The sequence below is a fragment of the Gopherus flavomarginatus genome, chromosome 7, assembly GCF_025201925.1.
Source record: "Gopherus flavomarginatus isolate rGopFla2 chromosome 7, rGopFla2.mat.asm, whole genome shotgun sequence".
Classification (NCBI taxonomy): Eukaryota; Metazoa; Chordata; order Testudines; family Testudinidae; genus Gopherus; species Gopherus flavomarginatus.
In genome coordinates this window covers 52,891,508-52,915,565 of record NC_066623.1, presented here as the reverse complement: position 1 = coordinate 52,915,565, position 24,058 = coordinate 52,891,508, and the positions used below count along the sequence as shown (strand labels likewise).

The window sequence follows — 24,058 nt, the reverse complement described above, 5'->3', positions numbered from 1 at the left end:
CGGTTGGAACAGCAGGAAACGTTAAAAAAATAGGAGAAAACTTGATTGGAATGGACATGGACTGTTTCCAAAAGTTTCCCCTGCAGCTGTTATCAAAACATGCAGATGAGAGTCTCCAACAAGATTTAAAACAAATCAGGAGGAGTTAATGCTGAAGCAAAATAATCAGCCTGTTTGAAGTGACTGTGGCTTTCAGTTTAACTTTTCTGCCAGAGATCCTAGTGCAAGGGGGGAGACAGAGATAATTCGATCGTTATTTAAGAAACGCAAAGGGTCTTCCCCGCTTGCTCGCTCGCAAGATCAGATGCTGGCGAAGGGGGGAGGGGAGTTCTTAATCCATGTGTTTTTGGTGGCGGAGGGAGAGTTTGCGCTGGAGAAGAGGGGTCTGTAAAACGTCAGAAACAGCACAAAGACTTTGCCACGTAATTACAGGCCCCTATTAAGTCTCGAGCTGCCCTCCCTTGGGTCTCCAATTTTCATGTATTCCCTGCAAAGTCTCCCCTGTGTGCCAGACTGGCCCTTTTGAAGTGCCAGAGAGCGGCTTGATCCAACTGAGAGGGGTGGGGGAGAGCAACTGAGAGCAAGATCAGGAGAGGGTGGGGGGCTCTCTCGGACTCCTGAAAACCCTCGTCTTCCCTTCGGTGAGAGTTAATACTCGCGAGTACATCTGCAAGACATCAGCACCCGTGACCTGAAACCTCAGTCACTCCCAAGACTCACCAGGAGCGCAAAGGGGGCAAAGCGCTCTCTTGGAGATGGTTTAAAGCCGGGACAAGCCTCCTGCCGCTGGTGCCTGCCTGGGAATACGCCGCTTCTCCTGTGAAGGACACGTTTCGATTCCTCTGCCCCCCTCCCCCATCCCCTCCCTCAATCTCTCTCTCTCTCTCTCTCACGCTTTCTGTGTCACTTTCGCTTGAGAACTGGGCAGACGGAGGCCTGATTCTCCCCCTGGAACCTGCCGAAGGAAACCCAGGGAGCGCCCCTGCTGCGGGGACAGAGTCTGAGATTTTGGGGAGGGTCCCTTGTATCCCCCCCCCTCCTGTTTTGCCTGCACTTCCCCTTTAAGACTTGGGGGAAACCATGACTTCCAGCTATGCCCACATCATGGAGAGACAGGCCGTCCTAGCCACCCGCTTGGAGAGCCCCAGCAACCTGGACAACTTACAGGCCAAAAAGAACTTCTCCGTCAGTCACCTGCTGGATCTGGAGGAAGCCGGAGACATGGTGGCGGCTCAGGCGGACGAGAGCGTAGGGGAAGCCGGCAGAAGCTTGCTGGAATCCCCGGGGCTAACCAGCGGCAGCGACACCCCGCAGCAGGACAGTAAGTGAGACCTGGGCTCCCCCGCGCGCGGCGCAGGGGCGCAGATAAAGCAGGCGGTAGCGCTCAGGGGGACAGCCTGGGATCAAACTAATTTTGGGGTGGGGGGATAAGGGGAAGGCTACCATAATGACACTATGCACAGCTCGAGCGGTGTCCTTTAGCAGAGGGATCGATATTCTGGGGGAATACTGGCCTTGAAAGGGACTGTCCTCGTCCTGGAAAGAGAGAGTCGGGCTGGGGGTTCAGCCTGAGCTCTGCGCGCCTGAACGGGTTGGAGACAGCCGGCTGGAAGTGAGCAATTGCAGTTATTGCTGGATCAGGCAAAGGGGCCGTTATCTGGTGGGGAACGGCTACATGTCCCGGGAAATCAGGCGCTAGTGTCAGTACCACAAGCTGGAAATCGGGGGGCTGGGCTGGGGAGGGACCGTGTGCGTCTGGCAGGAGAGGTTGGGGAGACGTTCACCAAGAACGCACGGTTGTTAATCGCACAGGGGGTGGCTGCAGTAGGGGTGCGCATGTGGGTTAGGTACCCAGGGAGCTAGCGCGGACACACCGCGCTGTGTAGGGGGACTGGCGGAGCAGTGAAATCAGCATCTAAAGCTGCATACCGGGGTTCTAGCGCCTTTCCACCCTTGGCAATGACTGCCCTTGAAAAGGAATCCGTAATCACAGCTCGGATTCAATCCGAATCGGTCTTTAAATAAGAAGACTTGTAAACTGAACTACAAACTAAAAAAAAAAATATTGGAACCCGAAGAGTTTTAATAAATCTCTGGGATTTGCTGGGGTGATGGTTCGGAACAGGGCCTTGGAGCAACCGGTAGCAGATACCTTTCCCCCATCCACCTCAACGCAAGCACCACAACTATACACAATCACATCGCTAAGATATCACACCAAAACCAAAGAACGTCCTTCCCCGTCTTCTCACTCTCGCACTAAAAAGATAATTATATTTTAGGGTCTCAATATTTATTTAAATTTGAGTGGAAATGTAGAGGAACAAACCTGCAGACTTTGCCCTGGCGGGATGCTTAGTTTTACTATCATTTCTTCTTCTCAATTTCCCTTTACTTTATAGAAGGAGATTGGCTTTTCATTCCACCCTCAGCTAGTAAAACCTGACTGCCCTAGTACATTCTGAAAAATAAATACAAATAAATCCTTCCTCCTTTACGTAGTAAGTAGTTGAAAAAGCAGATGCCCCATTAAAGTGGGAGACATGGGTTTCTTCTCCCATATTGGCCAGTTTTAATATATGAGCTCTTCAATTTTATTTCATGCTGATTTAAAAACCTTTGTCCCAGGTCAGCTGTAGTGAAAACGCTCTGTAGGATGGGGCGAAGAGAAAGAACTGGAGCTAGGGGAAGTCTCTGGTACTCTAGATACAGGACAAAGTGCCTTATTTTTAAACACGCCTTCCAACGAGTGTTTGAAGCCCGAAGAGAAAGGGCAGCCCGCGGGTGGGGATGGATTTCCTAGTCCTCTGCTCTCACTTAAGAGCCGGATCCTTGCTTGACTCCAGTGGGAGCATGATTGGATGGCGAGTAGCTGCTACTTGCTGGCTTTTTGGGAGGCGCTTTGCCGTTGGGAACAGGATCGGGATTTCGGCGTTCAATCCAGATTCCAGTCTCTATGGGCGTGGAGGGGGGTTGCTGGAGGAGCGAAGCCGAAGAGCCCAGAAACTCTCGCTCCAGCCTGGGTTTACCGGCACTGCCCGATTGACTGGACCGGGGTTTAATACTGAGACACAGGCGGTTCCAGTCCTGCCAGGCCAACTCGGACGTGAGGGGGGCAGGCCGGAGCTGGGGAGCCGGTTTAAACAGCGCTCCCCCTTTGCCATATTGGACGCCCGGAAGCTCCTTGTTTATCTGCCCAGCAAAGCCATCCCACCGGCCCCGGGTAGAACTGAGCATGGATTTAACCTGGGGGCTTTGGGTTAAGGGCTGATGGACTAAATCTTGGGGCATCCCAGCCACAGGGTCCTGACGCTGCCATAATGCCCATCCCTGTTATTTTCAAAGGGAATGGCTCAGGCGCAGGTAGGGCCATTATTTACTGTAGGGCCGCCCCAGGAGCCCCATTGTGCTAGGCGCTAGGGAGAGGCCAACAAGCGACCAGTGCGGCGGGTGTCTGGCTCGAGGGGATAGGCCAGGCAAGATCGCTGATTGTAACGGAGCCAGGAGGGCCGTGGCTGCGGGGGAAGGGGACAGAAACAGTCCCACACTCCTGCACCTTTCTGATAGGATCAAACCGATCACCTTTCCCTTCGAAAGAGGCCCCAGCAACCCCCACAGCGCGGAGATATGCATTGAAGCCAGCCAGCCACACGACTAAAGCTAACCCCCAAAACAGTGAGCCCTGTACTCGGCTGGCTCCGCTATTCACGGGTGCATCCCCCCAGCCATCCCTGCATGAGGCTACCCCTTCTGCCCACCAGTCCGGGGCTACAGGTTTGAGGAGCTTTGCTCTCGTGTGAGCCAGCATCCCAGACAAACCACGTTCGCTTTGGGACGTGTTTGCAAGTAAATGAAAAAAATGCAATTTTTACAAACATTGCATTTGACTGATGTGCAACATTAGAAACAAGAAGAGTACAGAAGACCCCATTCGGGCGTAGGGTTGCAAAAGCCAGCTACCCCCCCTTCCCCCCCCCCACACACACACACCAATCCCAGGCAAACATTACTGATCTAGCCATTCATCCAGACCTAAGCTGTGGTGGTTTCTTTTCAGTAGACAGGATCTTTCAGAAGTTCTGCGAAGCACAACAGAAATGGACATACTCAGCTCTTCTCAGTCCTCTGCTATTTCATGGCTAAGGCAGGCTGCGGGGAGGGGGTCATGTTAATATTTGCTTACCTAAGGGGGGGGGGCAATTCTACCGGTGGGCTTTGGGAGTAAACTGCACGCACCAACACAGCGAAGGAGACTAGGTACTGACCATGTACGCCCGAGGGAAGCTTTCCTTATGCCCTCATCAGATAGATTTAAAATATCCCTTTAGAGTCAGCCGCCTGGGAAGGGCTTTAGGCCTTGTCCCTCTGTGCCAAACTCCCCCCTAAATCCGAGAATTCATTGTCAGACGGCAGAGAGCGAGTGAAACACATGAGAAAGCTGAGCCATGTGTAGCGACGTGTCCTTAAACGTGTCTTCCTCGATCGGTCTCTGCGCGTGCATAACTTTCCCGTCTGAATCTTCCAACACATTTATGAAAATGTTGCTGTCTGTATTAAAAGAGTTGCGTTAGTTCTCACTGAGGCGGTGCTTTAAACAGTTTGTGGGTTAATTTTTTCCCCGTGTTGCTTTTCCTCTAACTGGGAGGGTTTTATTGATTTATTTAGACTGGTTGAGTTGAAATCGTAAAGCTAATGGTTCTGAGCACATGTGACATAGCAGCTCACAATTAATCAGCTTCCTAATTGGCACTTGCCCGTGTCTTGCTTTTCCTCGGACAGCTGAGTCCGGCAGCCCTTCCCCATGCGCGTAAGCTTTGCTCGGGCGAGTTCGCCTGGCGCGCAAGGGCTGATACAGGATCTCTGCCTAGGTAGCCTTTCACATGCTTTTTGGCGCTTCCCTGGGATCTGCGATGCGCTACAGGGGGTTAGAAATGGAATCATCTTCTGAGGAGGAGACTGGTTTGCCTTGGTTATTTGATCTTAGAGACCCGATGCAGAGTTTGCAGGGAACCTTTCCTTCCCTGAATCCTCTAGAGTTGGTGGATCTGAAAAACCAGCCTGCCTTCCGCATTCTGTAACTCTCAATTAGTGAAAGCAGCTTGTCCTAATAAGAGCTTTGTGAGAAACACATGTCGCCACTAAAAGGTAGACTAGAAGTCAATTAGAGACACCAGGCTGAAGTGGGGGCTGGGCTGTTCGTCCCCCTACCCAAAACAGAAACAAATCGGAGCCCTGGCAGGAGAAATCGGTTAATCATGAAGAAAGGGATTAAAGGGAAGATATTAATCATCTGAGCTCAGGGACAGCACGAATTGTAACTGAGTCTCTCCTGGACTGACACTTTGAGTGAAATGACTTCCCCCAAAGCAGGGATCGTTTTGAGGTATAAAAATAAATGCATCAGTGAGCGGGACTTGTGCTTTGAGACGGAATTCTTGCAAAGAAACCACATGACATGTGGTGCCCCGATCCAGCAGCACGAACTGTTGTCCGCACTGTGCGATAAATGCTTGATTACCTAGGAATACAATTCCTGAGATGCATTATTTTTCTCTAGGAAATTGCCATATGATGTGAAGCAGCCACAACCTACAGATCTGGTTTATAAATGCGATGTAGCCCACTTTGTAATGTATCTGATATTGGCCTCCACACTATTTCAAAATCTTTTCTAATTTCGGATCACAGGGCTCAGACTAACAGACCGCACCTTAAAATACCAATCTCTACAGCAGCGAGAAATTCTCCTGTACGCACAAATGGATCTCGCAGACATACTCCCACTTTCGCCACGTCTGGTCGCTTATACAGAGAACATTCCTGCAGATTTCAAATACCCGATCCTTTTTTAAAATCCCCCCAGCGTATTATAATTAATGACCCAGCTCGTTGTTTATCCCCTAAGTGGTATTTCCGTTAGCCGCTATTCTTAAAGGCTCGATCCTGCTTGTGTTGGAGATCGTGCTAAAATTCCCATTGACTTCAGTGAAAAATCCGGCCCTGATCGAATATGTATATCCGGCAACTTCATTTAGTGTGGTGTCATACTTCTTTGAATGCCTCCATATAGCTTTGCAAACTCCATTAGGGCTCGTTAAATTAAAAACATAAAATAACGTTGTCTGGTTTCCAGTAACCATCTAACCACAGCATGAAACAAGGTAGCACATTCCCAGTGTATCTGCTTAACTATCGTACCCAGGGAGGCAAATAACAACAGACAGGCACAACCACGGTATCTAGTTGCTGGGAGGCTGCATTTTATAGGCCTGTTTCTCAAACAAGCTTATCAAACACATGTAGGGCGCTGTGAGATCATTGCCGTTGTTAAATTTTTACTGAAGGGTGGAGAATGAACGCAGCCGCAAATAGACCCCGAGCCTGGAAAATGTTACAGCTCATGTGGAAAGGAGCCGCTTTGCAGGAGTCCCGAATGGAGAGGGGGGCGGGGGGGGGGTTTTACAACTCTGTCACCAACAGCTGCGCGTTACCCCGATCTCTCTCCGTGGGAAGCCAAAACGGCGAATGAGGGGGGCAGAGACTGGGACTGCAGATATCCACCGATCCCACGGGGAAGGGACCCAGCCCCTGACAGAATCCGGACCCTTAAGTCAGTTTGAATGCCCGGGCTGCAGTGAGTGCTCCGTGTGGGAGAAGCGATGGGGGAACGCGGCTGGTCTCTTTCAGGGATTATTCCAACGATTCTCCAATCTGGCCTCCCAGAAGAATTGACTATCCACTGTGAAACGTCAGGTTTTACTCTGATACTTGTGCTAAATAATCAGGTTGGTATCTGAATTTCAGCTCTTAGCTTCCTGTGTTCCCGATAGGATTTACAGACGAACACCACTATCGCTACGAAATCGACACCATCAGACTAACGTTCTGTATATCCCACTTTATTTCTCCTTTGCTGTAAGAGATACACTGAAATCGGGGCGCATGTCATATAATCTTGAGGCCAAACAAGTAAACGACGCAGCTGCGCCGTAGTGATTTCTCGATGTAGGAGAGAGAAACTAGTCGAGGTGAATTTAGGTTGGGACCAAAATGCTTTTCAAAATCCTTTCTATGCGGCGGCAAGAGGCTTGTCTGTTTGCCAGGAGTCCCGTTTCAGATTAAGTAACAAGGGTCATTAATAAGGCTTATGACAGGCTCATACAAAGCGTTAACGGGGTAGAGAGGACTGGAGGTTAAAAGACTGTTTGGATAAGGATTGCGTTTCCTCCTCCAGCCAGTCTCCAAACATTTACAAAGCAGGCAGGGATTAGACACACCAGCCACCCCGGCCCAGATCAATGGAACCTCCAGCCAGCCCTGCTTTTGACAGCGCTAAAAAGTCGCTGGAGTTTTTAAAAGTCTAGTATCTCTGTAGTCAGTCAGTCCTTACAATACTGCTGTGAACTCCAACGGGAACTGGAGAGCTGGGCCAGATCCTGGCTCCAGAGACGTGCGATTGGAGTTTTTCTATTTGGAATAGCAGCTAGTCTTTGCTATGTAAACCGCAAGAGCCTACACATTAAATAGACAAACCCACAGTAACAACAAGAGTATCTATCTATCTATCTATCTATCTATCTATCTATCTATCCAGGGCTGCCCAGAGGATTCAGGGGTCTTTGGGCAAAGTAATTCTGGGGGCCACTTCCATAAGAAAAGGTTGCAATACTATAGAATACTATATTCTCCTGAGGGCCCCTATGGGGCCTGGAGCAAATTACCCCACTTGCCCCCCCCCCTCCCGCGGCCATCTATCTATCTATCCTTCCAACAGTCCCAATATTAGCATAGCTATCATTGTCATTTCTTATCAAATCTGCTACCTTCTCGTTTGCTATTGTTGACATTTAAAAAAACTTACACTTTTTGGTTTTAAATAATTGTATGTATTGTATGTATACTAATGTCTATGTGGTCCAAAAATCTCCTTAGCTCTGTAGGGTTCTTCCTCCTGAAATTCTTTCTCCTGAAGCTATAAAAAGGGTTTGCTTAGCCTTAACCACACCAACAAGCAGATATACACAGCTAAAATGCATCCAGGTTGCGTGGATCTGCTCATATTTTATCCAGTGCAGCAGCACAGAGCAGGGAATTGTTAAAAAAAACTCGAACTTGATTTTAGAGGCGGCCGGATCTGAATAAAGCCACCGGTGTCAGTTCTATACCTCTCCTTACCGATCCGGTGAAATGAGATCTTTTCAGAGAAAAACTGAATTCCCGTGGAGGGCCCGATCCCGCAGCAAAAGTACCCGCAGCGACTTCTGCGAGATGCCTTTGTGAGCAACCTTTACTCCCTTGAGTAAGGTGCTGGGGGATTTAGCCCTGAAATCTATTCGGAGTATCTAAGGAATAAAGAATCGTGGAGTGAGGGTTTTCAAATGCCGTAAGAACTCGGGGGTAAACATAGTGATCTCACCCCTATCCCCCACCATGCCAGTAATTAAAGGTTTGTGCCTAACAGCCCTGTAGAACAAGAAACCTTCCTTTAAAACAGCATGTCCAGGTGCTTGCTACTTTATGACGGGCTGTTGTACGTAACCCCTAGTTGCCTGGGTTTCCAGGTTTGCTGGAGGTGGGCGGGGGGCAGAGGACAGACCTAAAAGCCCTGCTAGCTAAAGCACTTTGATGCCAATATGTCTCTGCTGTGTGGAGCTCGCTAGCTGGGCGCGCGTTTGCTGAATCCCCTCACCACTGCTGCACCACTTCTTGGGACGCTTACTAGAGATCGCTTCCCATTCGGGGGATGCACAGTGTCAGCCCCCAATTTACAGCTGGTTACTCCTCTGAGGATCCCCTGTGTGCATTGCATGGGGGCTGCCTACTCTGCTGGAAAGGCCGGATCCAAAGTGCAGTTGTAAAAATCTTGTTAAAGTCAACAACCTTTGGAACAGGTCTTAAGTTTCTCTAGGCTACTCTGAGCTCCAGGGCTCTGTCTGAAATCCGATTTTAAAGGGACTTCTTTCTTTTTCTGAGGAAGAAAAATATGAAGCTGGATTTACCCCTGAATTAGTAGCTTTCTGGGGTGGATATAGCAGCAGCCCCTGACATGAGGGTGGAAGAGATTGTAATATTCCAGTAAAACATTGCCCAGGATTGATCAGGGTACTAACTCTTCAGCTCAAAAAAGGCAAACTTGTGTAATCATTTAGTATTAGTGTGTTATTGTGTTTTGTTTTATTGAAGGTAAATCCAGCAACTGTAACCTGCAAATGTTGTTTACCCACAATGTTATCCTTATTTTCAATTGAAAGTCAAAAATCATCTATCAGATATCCCCAGTCAGTCTGAACTTCCACACCAAAATCAAAGCCAAGGTGGTTGTTATCATTATTATTTATGTTATTAACTAGCGCTCGGATTGTGCTTCTCATTGGCAAATTTCAAAATACAGTAAAAAGAGAATATTTACATCTCAATGTTACCAACACACACGTGTTTTGCTGAGTCAAACCAGACTTGGGGAGGGAGACTTGGGGAAACACTGAAAACCAGCCTTTGGGTTTTCTTGCCCTTATATCCAAAGTAAACTCCTCTGAAGCTGTTAAACTAACACAGCTGATAGAGTGACATTTTGAGCTGATACTGGAGAACTGAGCTTCCCCAGAGTCCAGGGCTGTTGTTTTCTCCTTGTCTGATGTATCTGAGCTTATGCTGCTGGCTGATTTTAGAATTAGATTGAGGGCTGGTGTACAAAGTTAATCGAAATGAGTTGCCTTGCATCCATCTAGTTGTGCATGTATCTACTTTTAAATTCATCTCCCACTGGTGTGATGTGAGTGCCCCATTATGGTGATGCAGTAACACCATGTCCCTGAACTGCATTGAGCCCTGGTCGATGTACTGAGGTTGATGCAGCATGAATGTAGCCACTGCATTACTTCTGTCTATCCTAACAGTCCTCCAGCAGCCGTCCCACAATGCCTGACACTGACCACTCTGGTCACAATTGTGAACTCCACTGCCCATCACAGAAACACGAAGGACCCCACCCTTTTAAAGCCCCACACATTTTTGAAATGCCTTTTCCTGATTGTCCAGCTTGGTGAGCACAACTAGCAGCTCTCCATTGTGTGCAGTTGCCCAGCTGGCCATGCTCCAGCAGCGCTCTGGCTTGGAGTAGACAGAAGATATTGGATCTCCTGGGCCTGTGGGGAGAAGAGGCTGTGCAGGCACAGTTACAGAACAGCTGTGGAAATATGGACATCTATGAGCAGATTGTAGGAGGGATACAGGAGAAGAGATAGAACAGGGATCAGCAGCAGTACTACATGAAAGCAAAGGAATTGTGGCAGATGAGGAAGGCAAACAGTCAGCCTGGTGCTGAGCTGCAGACCGGCGGCTTTGACAACGAGCAGCGTGCCATCCTTGGCGGAGACTCCACCACCACTTCACGAACCACTGTGACTACCTCTGAGGAACCCGAGTCACAGGCCCCTAGCATGAACAGCGAGGAGGTGGAGGAGGAAGCAGAGGAGGATAGAAGACATGGACAGGGGGTCCAGCTATACCTGAAGCCAGGACCTGTTTGAGACTCCAGTCCAGTCAGTCCTGGCAGTGGAGCACAGGCGAACCCAATGCAAGGAAAGGAACCTCTGGTAAGTGTATAATTGTATTTCCCCATTACAGTGATGTACTGATGGCCCCCCGCAATTTAACAGGACACAGCTATCACCTTTCATTAATTTACTCGCACTAGAAGAGGTAGCAGTAAAACAAAGAGAGATGGACTTGCTCTCTGCTTTTCATTCCCCTGTAGAGTTAGGTGTGTGTGGGCGGGGACGGACCATGTGGAGCAGTTTGTTTATGTACACAGGGACATTCCTTGAATCCTCCTGAGAGATCATGATGAAACTTCCATGGAGATACTCTGCAATGGCAGCTTTATTTCTTCCTCCGTGGTAGGACACTTTCTCATGCCAGTCAGCGATAACTTTGGCTTACACCATTGCAGTAAACAGGCTGGCAGCTACTGGCCCAGGCATCTTCAGGATGCCAGCAGCAGCTGTGCTCTCTGTGCCTTGGTTATTCTCAGGAGTGAGATATCAGCTAACATCACCTCTGCTGGTGCCAGTATTCAGTGCCATTACCCTGTGCTCATAGTTTCATGCAGCTGAGCGATTCCCTCCCCTCACCCCGGTGAGCCATACTCTCCATAGTGCTGTGAATGGTGCTGTGCACAAACACTCCAAACAGAAGTGTCAATAAGGGTGTCCTGTTCAAAACTTTAGGGGAGCAAGGGAGGGGAGTTCTGAATTTTAACTTTTGCTTTCTGTGGTGACTATAATGACAATGGTACCTGTGTGTGTTTTATCTGCAGCTACTGCCATTGTGGCCTTGAGGGGCTCTCCCTCCACACCTGTAGAACACCTGAACCAGATAAAGAGGAGAAGGAAGAGGACTTGGGATGACAGGTTCAGTGAGATCCTGCAAGGGCTGCATCAGACTAAGGTCCTGGAGGGTGAGCATTGCAGACAGCCCAGAGAAGGAAAGAGTGGGCAGGACAAAAGGCCCAGGAGTCCCAGCAGGAAAAGGAGAGGGAGACCTACCAGGACATAATGGGGCTTCTCTGCAAGCAAGCACAGATGCTGCAGACTCTGGTGGACCTATAAGTTCAACAATCCCAAATTTGCCTCCCTTTGAAGTCCATGAAGAATTCCATTGCAGCACCTCCTTATATCTCCCTTAACATTCCATATGGCATCAGGGTCTGCATTCCTACTTTTACCAGTGCACCCCAGGGGACATTAAGGACAACCAACCACAGCTTCACATACACTGACCTGTGAGAGCCACGGTTGATGTATACATAGGTAAAATTGATGTGAATGTTTTTTTCCTCCTGTTCTGTTCCATTTATTTATGAAGTTTTTAATGTATTTGCTTTTAAATTGCAAAGATTTTTCTTTGTGCTGGTTTTGTTACTGAATAAAATTCTATTATTTGGAAAATAATTCATCACAACATATGCTACAGAGTGCCTAGAAGTTCTGAACACACCTGACACAACTCACATGATCAGTGAAAAACACAGTGTTATTGTAAATGCACAGGAAGCACTGCAAAATTAATAGGTGCATTGACAGAGTTATATTCATAGATGTACTCCAAGGACCATACAGCTTCTAACTGACCCCAAACAGCAGGGCCAGGTAGAACACCGTACATCACAATGTATTACTGTTGGTCACTGTTACAGTGCTTGTTCAAAACTTTCCTGTGCTTTATAGCTCTGTGTTGAGCTTTTCTAATAACCCTTGTGTCTAGCTGTTCAAACTCAGCAGATAGCTGCTCTACCTCTGCCCTCAACCCCAGAAGCATCTTTTCTTCCTTTGCTTCACAGCTATTATATAGGACACAGGAGGCAGCTATACCTACTAGGATATTTTTTTTCGCTGAGGTCCAATCTTGTGAGTAAACAAAACCAATATCCCTTCAATCTACCGAAAGTGCATTAAATTGTCATTTTACACCTGCTGAACCAGCAGTTGGATCATTCCTTGGTGCTGTTGAGACAGCTGGTGTATGACTTCAGGAGCCAGGAAAGCAAGGGGTAGGCTGAGTCCCTCAGGATCACTGTTGGCATTTCAACATCAACAATGGAAAGCCACTGGTCGGGAAAGAAAGTTCGTGCTTTTAGCTTTCTGAGCAGTCCTGTGTTCTTAAAGATGCACTCATCATGCACCTTCCCTGACCAGCCAACACTGATGTCAGTGAAGCATCCTCTGTGATGCACCAGTGCCTGCATAACCATGAAAAAGTAGTCCTTTATGTTGATGTACTCTGCAGCAAGGTGGGCTGTAGCAAAATTGAGATATACATACTGTCTATCGCTACACTACAGTTTGGGAACCACATTGCTGCAAATCCATCTGCTATGTCCTGCACATTGCCAAGCATCACAGTCCCACACAGCAGGATATAATTAATGGCCCTACACATGTGCATGACAATCACCTCCACAGTGGATTTTCCAACTCCAAAATAATTTGCCACTGACAGATAGCAATTTGCATTGCAAGTTTCCACATTGCGATTACCACTCATTTCTCCACTGTCAGTGCAGCCTTCAGTTTGATGTCCCTGTGTTAGAAGGCTATGCTAAGCTCGGCACACAGGTCCAGGAATGTTGCCTTGCACATCCAAAAGTTCTGCAGCCACTGCTCATCTTCCGAAACTTACATTACAATGCAATCCCACCAGTAAATGCTTCTTTCTCTGGCTAGAAGTGGTGTTCCACCATCTGCAGCTGCTCCAGGAACACCACCAACAACCTTGAATTAGTTCTCCGAATGTCTCAAGGCAATCTGTCCTCCAAGAAATCATGTTCCCTGCTGATCTGGTTTTTTTGTAAGGCTCTGCAAATAACTAAGGATTGGGCATCCCGTGTTTGCAAAGTTTGACAATAGTGCATAGCTATGCAGGTTCCATGCTTCTGTCAGAGAAGTGCTGAGAAGATTCATAGGAGTTTTTAAAAAGATGCAAAAGTTATGGGAATTCGATAATATGATGGGATGGAGACAGTTGCATGCTGGGAAGCTGACCCCTTGCTCCCATTCACACATGCATGACTCCTTTCTGCCCCACCAGGCATTGCCAAAATGTCCAAAAAGACAGTGCACTGAATGGTGGCGAGTTGCATGCTGGGATGCATGCACCACACTGTACAGCGACACAAGCACTTCTGGTGAGTATATGCAGCGCCAACACTAGTAGCCTAGTATGCATGTGCACAAGTGATATATTAACTGCGGCGGCTTTACATTGACATAACTTGCGTCAACCAAAGTTTGTACTGTAGACATGGCCTGGAGGCAGGTTTGTGCATTTCTCGGGGGCTGGAGCACCTGGATTTAGCTCATATCTGGCTTCTGCATTCATCCTAGGTACAAAACATTGGAGAATAGAGCGTTCGAACTTTGACAAATCCCTGGAGTCTGAACCAGCTCCCGTTTAAGTTAATGGAAAGACTTCAGGGAAAGTTGGATCAGGCCTACCGAGAAATGGGAATCAGGAGGGGCTGCTCTTCTCCAGCTCCTAAAGACGAGTTCTTTCTCTGAAGGGCTGGAGCTATGTGTCAGCGGTGGTCTGGGTGAATGCGGAAAGGAATGGGCTTCTCTTCTCCTGGGAAATCCAACTTGAGAAGCAGATGTAAGGGGTTCACTGGGTCTTTGCATCTTCTCCCGGAAACACTGCCCCCAACTGAGGACGAACAGAACACTTGTTCCTTCTGCAAATACATATCTCACCCAGCCACCCACCCGAACTACCCATCATTGTTTTGCATTGAGTATCCGTATTTCCCTCTCAAAAGAGCTCACAGCTACAATTCCAATATGCCAGTGATTTAACATGTAAAGTTGCAAATGCTACCATTTGCCTGGGTAATTTTTATTCCATCTGAGCTTGTAGTGGAACTAGAAATGGTTATGAGGAATAATATAAATAACCTTTTTCTTTAAAAAAAACCACCCCAACAGTCTATGGTAGGTATTGTTTAGACTGAAATCTATCTAAAGTTTAATATTTAAAACTAAAGCCATTTTTAAATTTAGAACAAAAGAAGTTAAATAGCATATTTCAAAATAGCTTATTTTCAACTCCTTCTGACTTCTAAATAATTAAAAAGCTTTACTTGTAATAATCCAGAAAATGGAATCTCCCTGGAAGTGATTGGGTTAATTATGCCTACAATTAACATCTGTTTACATTCCTAACAAAATTGCTTAAACTCCACTTTAACTGAAAAAACAAATATAGCGTTAACTATAGCATTTCTACCAGCATTTCCATAATTATTTATATTGCTCTCTAGCCATATACATTGTTTTATGACCTGCAACTAGAGCAAGGCATAATTTTTCAGCTGAAACTATTTTTTGCAGAAAAATGCACATCTGGGTGGACAAATCTGTGCTGAAATTGCCAAATTTTTTCAGTCAAAAAACAAAGAAACAAATTCTGACAAAGTCAAAAAGCTTTATTTCTACATTTTTTGAAATTGAAATGTTTTGACTTTTTGTTTCACAAGAGTCTTTTGCTTCAAATTTAACTGCAATTATAATTTTTAAGAAGGTTAAAAAAAACCTGAAATGTTTTGTTATAGGTAAAATGAAACATTTTGTTCAATTCAAAGTAAAATGTTTCTGACATTTTTGCTTCACGAAAAAATATACAAATTTAAAAATCTTTTCAGGTAAATCCCAAATGATTATATTAATTTAATTTAATATTTAAGTTCAGCCTCCACACTAAAAAATTGATTAACAGCGCAGCTCTACCTGCAAAATAGATCACACAGAGAATATAATTCCTGCCGTCAAAATCTGGTAATGTAAAGGCAGTGCAGTTTCAGTAAAGTGGCCGACTGGATCTGCTGTTGAAATAATAATACAGTTATAATTAAAGACCCAATCTTTCAGCTCTTATTCACATGAATACAGACTGTAGGACTGGGAGCATAATAATATAAAGTGCAATGTACAATAATACAGAGGAGCTGAAGAACTAGATTTTTTTTCTGAAAGCTCAGTTCTAGGAATTATTTGCTGGCTGTTCTCTGGCCTGTGATATACAGGAGATCAGACTAGATGATCACAATGGTCCCTTCTGGCTTTAGAATCTATCAGAACAGCAACCACAATTAATAATAATAATTAATAATAACTATGTTATCCCTACACAATCCAAAAGCCCCTACAGGGATGTATTTCACAAGGATACTATTATGACATGTTACTAGTAAAGACTTAACATACAATTTAAATTGAACCCAATACATAATTTTGCCATTCAGATTGCATTTCAGATAAACAGTAGTAAGAAGCTGTTCTGATTTGGGCTCTTCTAGCTTGCAAAGCAAGTCACACTAAAGATAAATGGAATTGGGATTGAATCTATCCATTGCCATGTTTGGCACTGGTGAATGGCACAGTAAGTATTTCTGTGAACTAGGCAGAGGGGAAGGTTAGAAATACCAGCTGTGTCCTTTAATTATCTCAGTCCTTCAGGAATCGAGTATTTTATGGGAGACAGACAGGAAAGTGACAATCAAAAACTACCTGGGATTGGAACTTGCTTGCTCCTGATTAGGGCTAATTTGGAAATGATTTTTTTTCCTAGTGAAAAATCAACAAAAACAAATATTTTTCTTAGATTTTTTTTTTTGAGGGGAGGAGGTTTGTCAAATCCCACAAAAATCATGTTTCAATTTTCAGAACCCAAACCAGATTTTTTGAGGGAGGGTAAAACTGAAACATTTTTTGCACTTCCATTTTTTGACGAATACCCAAAATATTTTCATGAAAATGGACATTTTGCATAGAACTTCCTTTTCCATCAAAAAGCCGATTTTCATTGATGACAATATTTTGTTGCCTAACTGTACACCGATGTATAGACATGAATAAGTAATCTCCACTAATGTCCAAATCAGCTCACAGTAATAGCAAGAAAATGATTGTCCCCCAAACTCAAAGGTTTGATTCCTGCAGGAAAAGGACCAAAAATATCAGATGGTTCCTTCCTTGCTGAAGGGAATTTTTTTTGTGATTCCAAATATAGTGATCAGTTTGACCTTGGAGTAATGGTCCTGTGGCAGCAGACATCCCTATAAGGTAGAATTTAAAAGGATTTTAAGGTAAGAAAAATATACTGGAGATAATGGAATTATCTTTTCTCTTTCTCTGAAAAAAATCAGATCTGTTTTAGAGGACAGATCTATCTATCTCTCTATCTTGGCTTCACTGTTGTATACATTGCTTAAGGAAGAACCATTCAGAGAAATTTTTGTAGTGGGCAGAAAAAATCAAAAATGGATTTTTCTATCTTGTGGGAAATTCCAATATTTTGGTGTTTATTTTAGTCCCAAATTGTGAGGAAAAGAATTGAAACAGTTTGTATAATGAAAAGTTACAGAAAGTTTTGAATCAGAAATGGTGAAACATTTTTGTTCAGACATTTTTGATTGAAATGAAACATTTCAGATGAATTTGATTTTTTTTCCACTGAAAATTTTAATTTCAATGAAACATCATTTTCCAATGGGTAAATGTTTCATTCATTTTTTCCCCATTGTAATAGCATATAGAATCTGACCAAGTAGTGACTTTTATCTTAATGTCTATCAGGAGAATATTGTCAGCATAGTAAAAGGCTGATTTTCAGGATTGTTGACTTGAGATGGAGTTGCAAATGTTCAGCAACTCTGAAAATCAGACCCTAAAAGACTAAAAGCCGATTTAATGTATAGCCAACTGACCCACATCTGCAGCTGAACTGGAAGTCTTTTAAAGGCCAAGTTCCCCCACAACATAAGACAAATCAAAACCAATGTTCAGTTTAAGATGCTGTTGTTTCATGAGTCTCCTACTAAAGCTGAGATGGACCTGTATTTCGATTTTCAACAGGGGCACTGACCTCCATTCCACAGAGGACAACCCCTCCAATTACAGATAACCAGTTATAGCTCCCATCTCATTTTCCCTGTGTACTTCCTTGGGAAAGTTCTCTTATGCAAAAACCCAGCATTACTTATCTTTGAATGTCCTTTGTATCCTTCCTTAGGAGAACACCCTAACGGAGGTGGCATGGCTTCTTCAGGGTGGGGTCTCTAGACGTCCTGAATCGGAGTGCTGCTACAGGATCTCAGCTTTAGAGCTGATCAACAGTTTTTTGGCTGAACCTTTAAAAACCCTTTCTACTGATTTTTTTTCTTTAAAAAAATGAAAACCTATACAATTTTGGAAGAAAAATGATGACAAACATGAGAAAATATCTGTTCCCTGAATTTTTTTATGGGGAAAAATAATTCTACCTGATTTATGTACAAATCCCTGGCATCTTTATTTATTATAGTTCTTTTAACTGGCTTAGGACTGAGGCGTCTTTCCCCAGGCTAAGTGGTTAGATTCAGTTGTGTCTATGGGCTAATGGTTAAAGCACAGGCCTGGGAGTCAGGAGTCCTGGCTTTTCCTATGTCTTGTTGTGTGATCTCAGCAAGTCACATAACCTCTCTGTACCTTTGTTCACTTCTATGAAAGCCAGAACTAAAGTAAGGGGAGCAGGTAGGAACACAGCTCGCTGCTCCCCATCCTCTCCTGGGCTTGGTAAGCAGGGCTCTCCCACAGCTCTCCTCTTCCCCTTTTGTTGGTTCAACTCGAGCTTCCAGTCCTGGTTTGACCACTTTACGTGCTGGCTGTAAATAAAGCTAATGCTTCCATATGAAGGGGCGTTTGTAGAGTTGTTTGAGATTCTCAGATCAATGGCATGATAGATGTGGGGTGGGATTCACAAAAATATTTAGGTGCCTAACTCCCACTGGTACGACTACGTGTTCTTATTTGCATAGACACTCCCTTAAAACAACCTGCTTTTGAAAAGAAGACACAACATTGCATTCTACCCGAATGTGATAGCCTGCCACCAATATGAAACATCCAATCTCTCCAAAGCTGTACGAGTGAAAACTTGCCTTATGGATTGGGTGAGATGCACAGACCACAGATGCAAGATAAGGGGCAAAGATCATCCAGAGATCCCATTCAAGCTCTTTCTTTGGAAAGGTTTATTTTAGCATTCCTGATTTTAGCATCTTTTATTCTCAAAACTCAGAGTTTTCCCCCAGAGATGTGGAGTTTATGGACTTGGGAGGGACAAAAAATAGGAAAAAAATAATTAGGGACTTTACATTGACTAGAACTAGCAGCTGTCAGTGTTTTCTCCCCCCATTTTCTGTAATAGTAGGCAAATGGAATTTGTACAGAAATGGTTAGCTGGTTACATCAACAGGTTACAGACCATGTAAACAAGGCAGACCGGTCAATGCATTTAACTCTTGAATGTAATTGGGTATCCCCAAAGGAATGCTGTCAAAATAGAAATTCAGGGTCCAATCCTGCTCCTACTGAAGTTAATGAGAAAAATCCTTTCCACTTTGTTAGGTTTAGACCAAAATTATTTTTAAAACATTAATTACCTCCATTTTAATAACCACAGGTGATAGATCCTACAAACTTTACTCATCTGAGTAATAGTTGTTCGAGTGAGTAGTCCAATTGACTTAACTGGGACTTCTTGCATGAGTAACAATTGAGTAAAGGTTGTAGGGCAGGACTTAGATAATTAAAAATGAAAGAAAATCTGTTTAAAGTCTGATTTACTTTTCTCCATTTATGTTTCTTGTGTATTTTTTGCATGTCACTCACAGTCCTGTGAGTCTTACAGTATTTGGTATTTGTCTTAAAGCCCCAACTCCTGGAGTATATGTGAATCTCAGCTTTCCTTTCCTTTAAAGCAATTTTCTCGCTCTCATGGTTGCAGAGGAAAGCTAGAAAACGTGATCCAAGTGCAACCTGAAGGCAAAGAAAAAGACTCCAAAATGTATTATTTTAAAAGAAGTCTGATGGTTTTCTGGAGCTTGATTCATTATTTTTGAACATTATCCTTATTTTGGAGAATAAAACTAGACTTTTCAGTTTATAATCAATTTCATTTCCCAATTTGCAGTAAAGTGGTAACCAAGGTGTTAAATGAGTTACTTAGAGTATAATAGGTTGGAGCCATGCACCACCCCACCCTTATTTCCTGTTTACTTACTGGATGTTTTGGCCCCCACTCCTCCGTTTGTTATGTAGCTCAGTGGGTCTCAGCCAGGGGGTATGCATACCCCTAGGGGTACAGAAAGATCTGTCAGCGTGTACTCAACTCATCTAGATATTAGCTTAGTTTTACAACAGGTTATGTAAAAAGCACTACCAAAGTCAGTACAAACTAAAATTTCATACAAGCAATGACTTGTTTGTACAGCTGTATATACTATATACTGAAATGTAAGTACAATATCTATATTGCAGTAAGTTGATTGATTTATTTGATAATTATATGGTAAAAGTGAGAAAGTCAGCAATTTGTCAGTACTAGTGTACTGTGACACTTTTGTATTTGTATGTCTGATTTTATAAGCAAGCAGTTTTTAAGTGAGGTGAAACTTGGGGCTATGCAAGACAAATCAAACTCCTGAAAGGGGTACAGTAGTCAGGAAAGGTTGAGAGTCACTGATTAGCTGAATAAAGCGTCATGTTCTCTGTCTGCAGTACTATTAGTAAAATCTCTTTTCTTGTGCACTGAGCAAATTGTTATAATCAGGTTTCAGAGTGGTAGCCATGTTAGTCTGTATCAGCAAAAACAATGAGGAGTCCTTGTGGCACCTTAGAGACTAACAAATTTATTTGGGCATAAACATTTGTGGGCTAAAACCCACTTCATCAGATGCATGGAGTGAAAAATACAGTAAGCAGAATATATATATATATATTATAGCACATGAAGGCAACTCCCATCTTTTCATGTGCTATAATATATATATTCTGCTTACTGTATTCTCCACTGCATGCATCCGATGAAGTGGGTTTTAGCCCATGAAAGCTTATGCCCAAATAAATGTGTTAGTCTCTAAGGTGCCACACGGACTCCTCACTGTTTTTTTTATTATAATCAGTTTCGAATCCTAGTTCTCCTGCTGTGTTTGTATTTTTTATACTTCAGCACAAAGTTTCCAACTTTTTTAATTTAAAAAGGTTTTTACTGAATTTTATTTAAAAAACCTCAAACAAATGCAGTGAAAATATTTTAACATTAGATTTTGAAATCAATTATAAAACCAAAATGTTCTGTCTAAGGTATTTGACAGAGTGCCTTTAATGACCATCAGCATTCTGTGTTCTGCACTGAGTTTCTACTACGAGGAAGTGTATTTTGTCCCATTTAATGATATATAAAACAATGACTGATTGCATTGCATAGGGGAAAATATGATTTTAGGGTTAATTTGTGCAAGGTTGACTTACACCAGTGATTTCAGTGGGACTGCTAATGTGAGTAAATGCTGCTCAATGAGGGCAAAGTTTGCATATTTCATTCCTTGGTATTCAGAGGCCTGATTCTGCAGCCCCAATTCATGTGAATGGTTCTCCTGAAGACAATGAAACTATTCCTGTTAGTAGCAGCTTCAGAATTGGGCCTAGATTGTATAATTGCTTGGTGCTCAGAGTAGCAACAGAAGTGGGCCCTTAACTGACAGAGGTTTCCCACAATCAGCATCAGTTATGCTTACATCAGTCATGTTGGAGGTCCTTCAGAGTATGGAGGGGATGGGCATGAGCAGTGTAAAAGCTGGGAAAGGGCATAACAAAAAAAGTTAAGTGCAGGAGAAGATGAGATTTTAAAACACCCATTGACTAAGCAAGTGCTGAATTACAGGGTAAGAATTCATTCTGCGGTTTTCTGGCCATTTGAAATTTGCTCCCCTGGTTTATGACATCACCAGAACCCCTTGATGGGATTACAGCCAGATAGTTCAGTGCTGCTTGTTGTTTATTCTATTCTTAATCATTTGTGATTTACATATTAAGTACACCCTAGGGGGTTAAGTGGTTATTTTCCTGAAAAATGTTTTTGTTGCATAATTAAGCACATCATGAGTAATTTACAATGTGTCACAATATTATATACTCTGGTCTCTGTAAAGTCTGACCTGACCCATGGCAAGTTTGAATCACTGTGTTTCTCCTTCCCCGCCAGAGAAACAATTCCCAAATGAGGTTTGGCTCCTGGATAGAGATGTAGAATGGTAAACATCCCTGCCTAGCAGGAGGTAAAGGGCCATTGGTTCACCTGCTGTTATCTTCCCTGCCAACTTAAAAGAACAAATGCTATGAGGGAAAAGGGCTGGTGTGGAGCAGGGGGAGACTGCACTGCCTTCTGAAGTGTTTCTTTGGGTCTGTCTTCGCTGCAGAGTTAATTTGAGCTATCTACGCTTGAGTTACTCCTCTTAAGTTCGCCTGGCTGGAGTAAGAACAGCCATGTTATGAAATAACTCCCCAGCTCTGTGTCCCCACTGGTGCTGCCCTCATGTGGGTGTGATGCTAAGAAGTTATCCCATGGTTCTTTGCACCACGGTAAACTGGTGGGATCTGTGAATTATTTCCCAGTGAATTGTGGGAGAACTTGTTTGTCTTTTCTGGATGCACAGAGGGAATTGTGGGATGGTGTTGGAAGACTAGCAGCGCTTGAGTGGCACTAGCCTGCCTCAACATTACATATCAGTTGTGGCAGTTTGTGCTGAGCCCAGTTTTAGCTTCTAGCCCCTTTGGAATGAGTCAACTCCTTTAAAAGTATCACTGCACTAGAGCTCAGGATTCATAGACTCTAGGATTGGAAGGGACCTCGAAAGGTCATCGAGTCCAGTCCTCTGCCCTCATGGCAGACCAAATACTGTCTAGACCATCTCTGATAGACATTTATCTAACCTACTCTTAAATATCTCCAGAGATGGAGATTCCACAACTTCCCTAGGCAATTTATTCCAGTGTTTAACTACCCTGACAGTTAGGAACTTTTTCCTCATGTCCAACCTAAATCTCCCTTGCTGCAGTTTAAACCCATTGCTTCTTGTTCTATCATTAGAGGCTAAGGTGAACAAGTTTTCTCCCTCCTCCTGATGACACCCTTTTAGATACCTGAAAACTGCTATCATGTCCCCTCTCAGTCTTCTCTTTTCCAAACTAAATAAACCCAATTCCTTCAGCCTTCCTTCATAGGTCATGTTCTCAAGACCTTTAATCATTCTTGTTGCTCTTCTCTGGACCCTCTCCAATTTCTCCACATCTTTCTTGAAATGCGGTGCCCAGAACTGGACACAATACTCCAGTTGAGGCCTAACCAGCAAAGTGTAGAGCGGAAGAATGACTTCTCGTGTCTTGTTTACAACACACCTGTTAATGCATCCCAGAATCACGTTTGCTTTTTTTGCAACAGTATCACACTGTTGACTTATATTTAGCTTGTGGTCCACTATGACCCCTAGATCTTTTTCTGCCATACTCTTTCCTAGACAGTCTCTTCCCATTCTGTATATGTGAAACTGATTGTTCCTTCCTAAGTGGAGCACTTTGCATTTGTCTTTATTGAACTTCATCCGGTTTACCTCAGACCATTTCTCCAATTTGTCCAGATCATTTTGAATTTTGACCCTGTCCTCCAAAGCATTTGCAATCCCTCCCAGTTTGGTATCATCTGCAAACTTAAGTGTACTTTCTATGCCAACATCTAAGTCATTGATGATCTGTTTGTGGGAATGGGCCTCCATATAGGGATAACACTTGTGCTCCAACGCCAGTTAACTCTGCATGGAAGGCAAGCCCTTGCTGTTAGTTTTGGGATCTGACATTTTAGAAATGGCTGCAGTTGCCTTGTGAGGTCCCACATTGCTTTTCCCCCCATGAAGCCTGGGCTATTTTCTTAAGGATCTTTATAATGATCTTCCCTTTTCATATGTGGAGACCTGAGTAGAATGTTCTAACCATTATTATTCTGCATTTGGAACAACGATATGGGATTCTCGTCTCATTCAGGCAGGAAGAGCTGCTGCTTTTTATCTGTAAACCCAGTGGGGAAGTCACAGCTTGGGACAAACTATTCCCAAGCCGCATGTCATTATGGAAAGTTAGCAAAAACGGGGTCTGTGGCTCCCAAATATTTGTGGGGACTTGCTACTGAATCCCCCCGAAAAGACAATGTTAGGACACGGAGCAGCATTTCCATGGGATGTTTAGCAAACCACTGAGCACTAGAACCTCAGTGAGTGCAAATCAGAGTCGCTCCATTTACTTCATCTCAACCTCGTCCCTATAGAACGACCCCTCACTGGGCCACCGGGCCAGGGACTGCATTTGTGTGCTTCAGGGATGGAGAGATGTGAAGGTGTATGGGGCTACTCGCGTGCACCATCCATTGCTATAACTTATTTAAGATCACTCCCATGTGCCAGAGTTGCAGGACTGAGCCCTAAGTGAGGGTTGTAATGGAGGAATGTGCATGGTTGTAATGGAGGAACATGCATGGAGGAAGACTTCACTGTAGAAATCTTAGTGCATAGGAGCTGAGCTTCCAGAGAGCTTTGTGAGGAGGCAGAATAGGGGTCACACTGCTACCCGCTAGTTCCTGTTATGGGGTGGGTTTGTTTTCATCCTTGTTTCCCTTGAAAAAAAAAAGTAGTCACAAA

General features: G+C 44.2%; 1 protein-coding gene across 2 annotated transcripts in view; it reads left to right on the top strand.

Moving 5' to 3' along the window:
* The first annotated feature begins 249 nt into the window (after nt 1-249).
* PRRX1 (paired related homeobox 1) overlaps nt 250-24,058 on the top strand; it is a 93,710-nt gene continuing 69,901 nt past the window's right edge. The window contains exon 1 of one of the 2 annotated variants that reach the window (XM_050963408.1): nt 250-1,321. In XM_050963408.1, coding sequence (XP_050819365.1) covers nt 1,081-1,321 — 241 coding nt within the window. In that variant the 5' untranslated portion in view covers nt 250-1,080. The remainder of the gene's footprint in view (nt 1,322-24,058) is intronic. The other variant, XM_050963409.1, reaches the window with a different exon arrangement.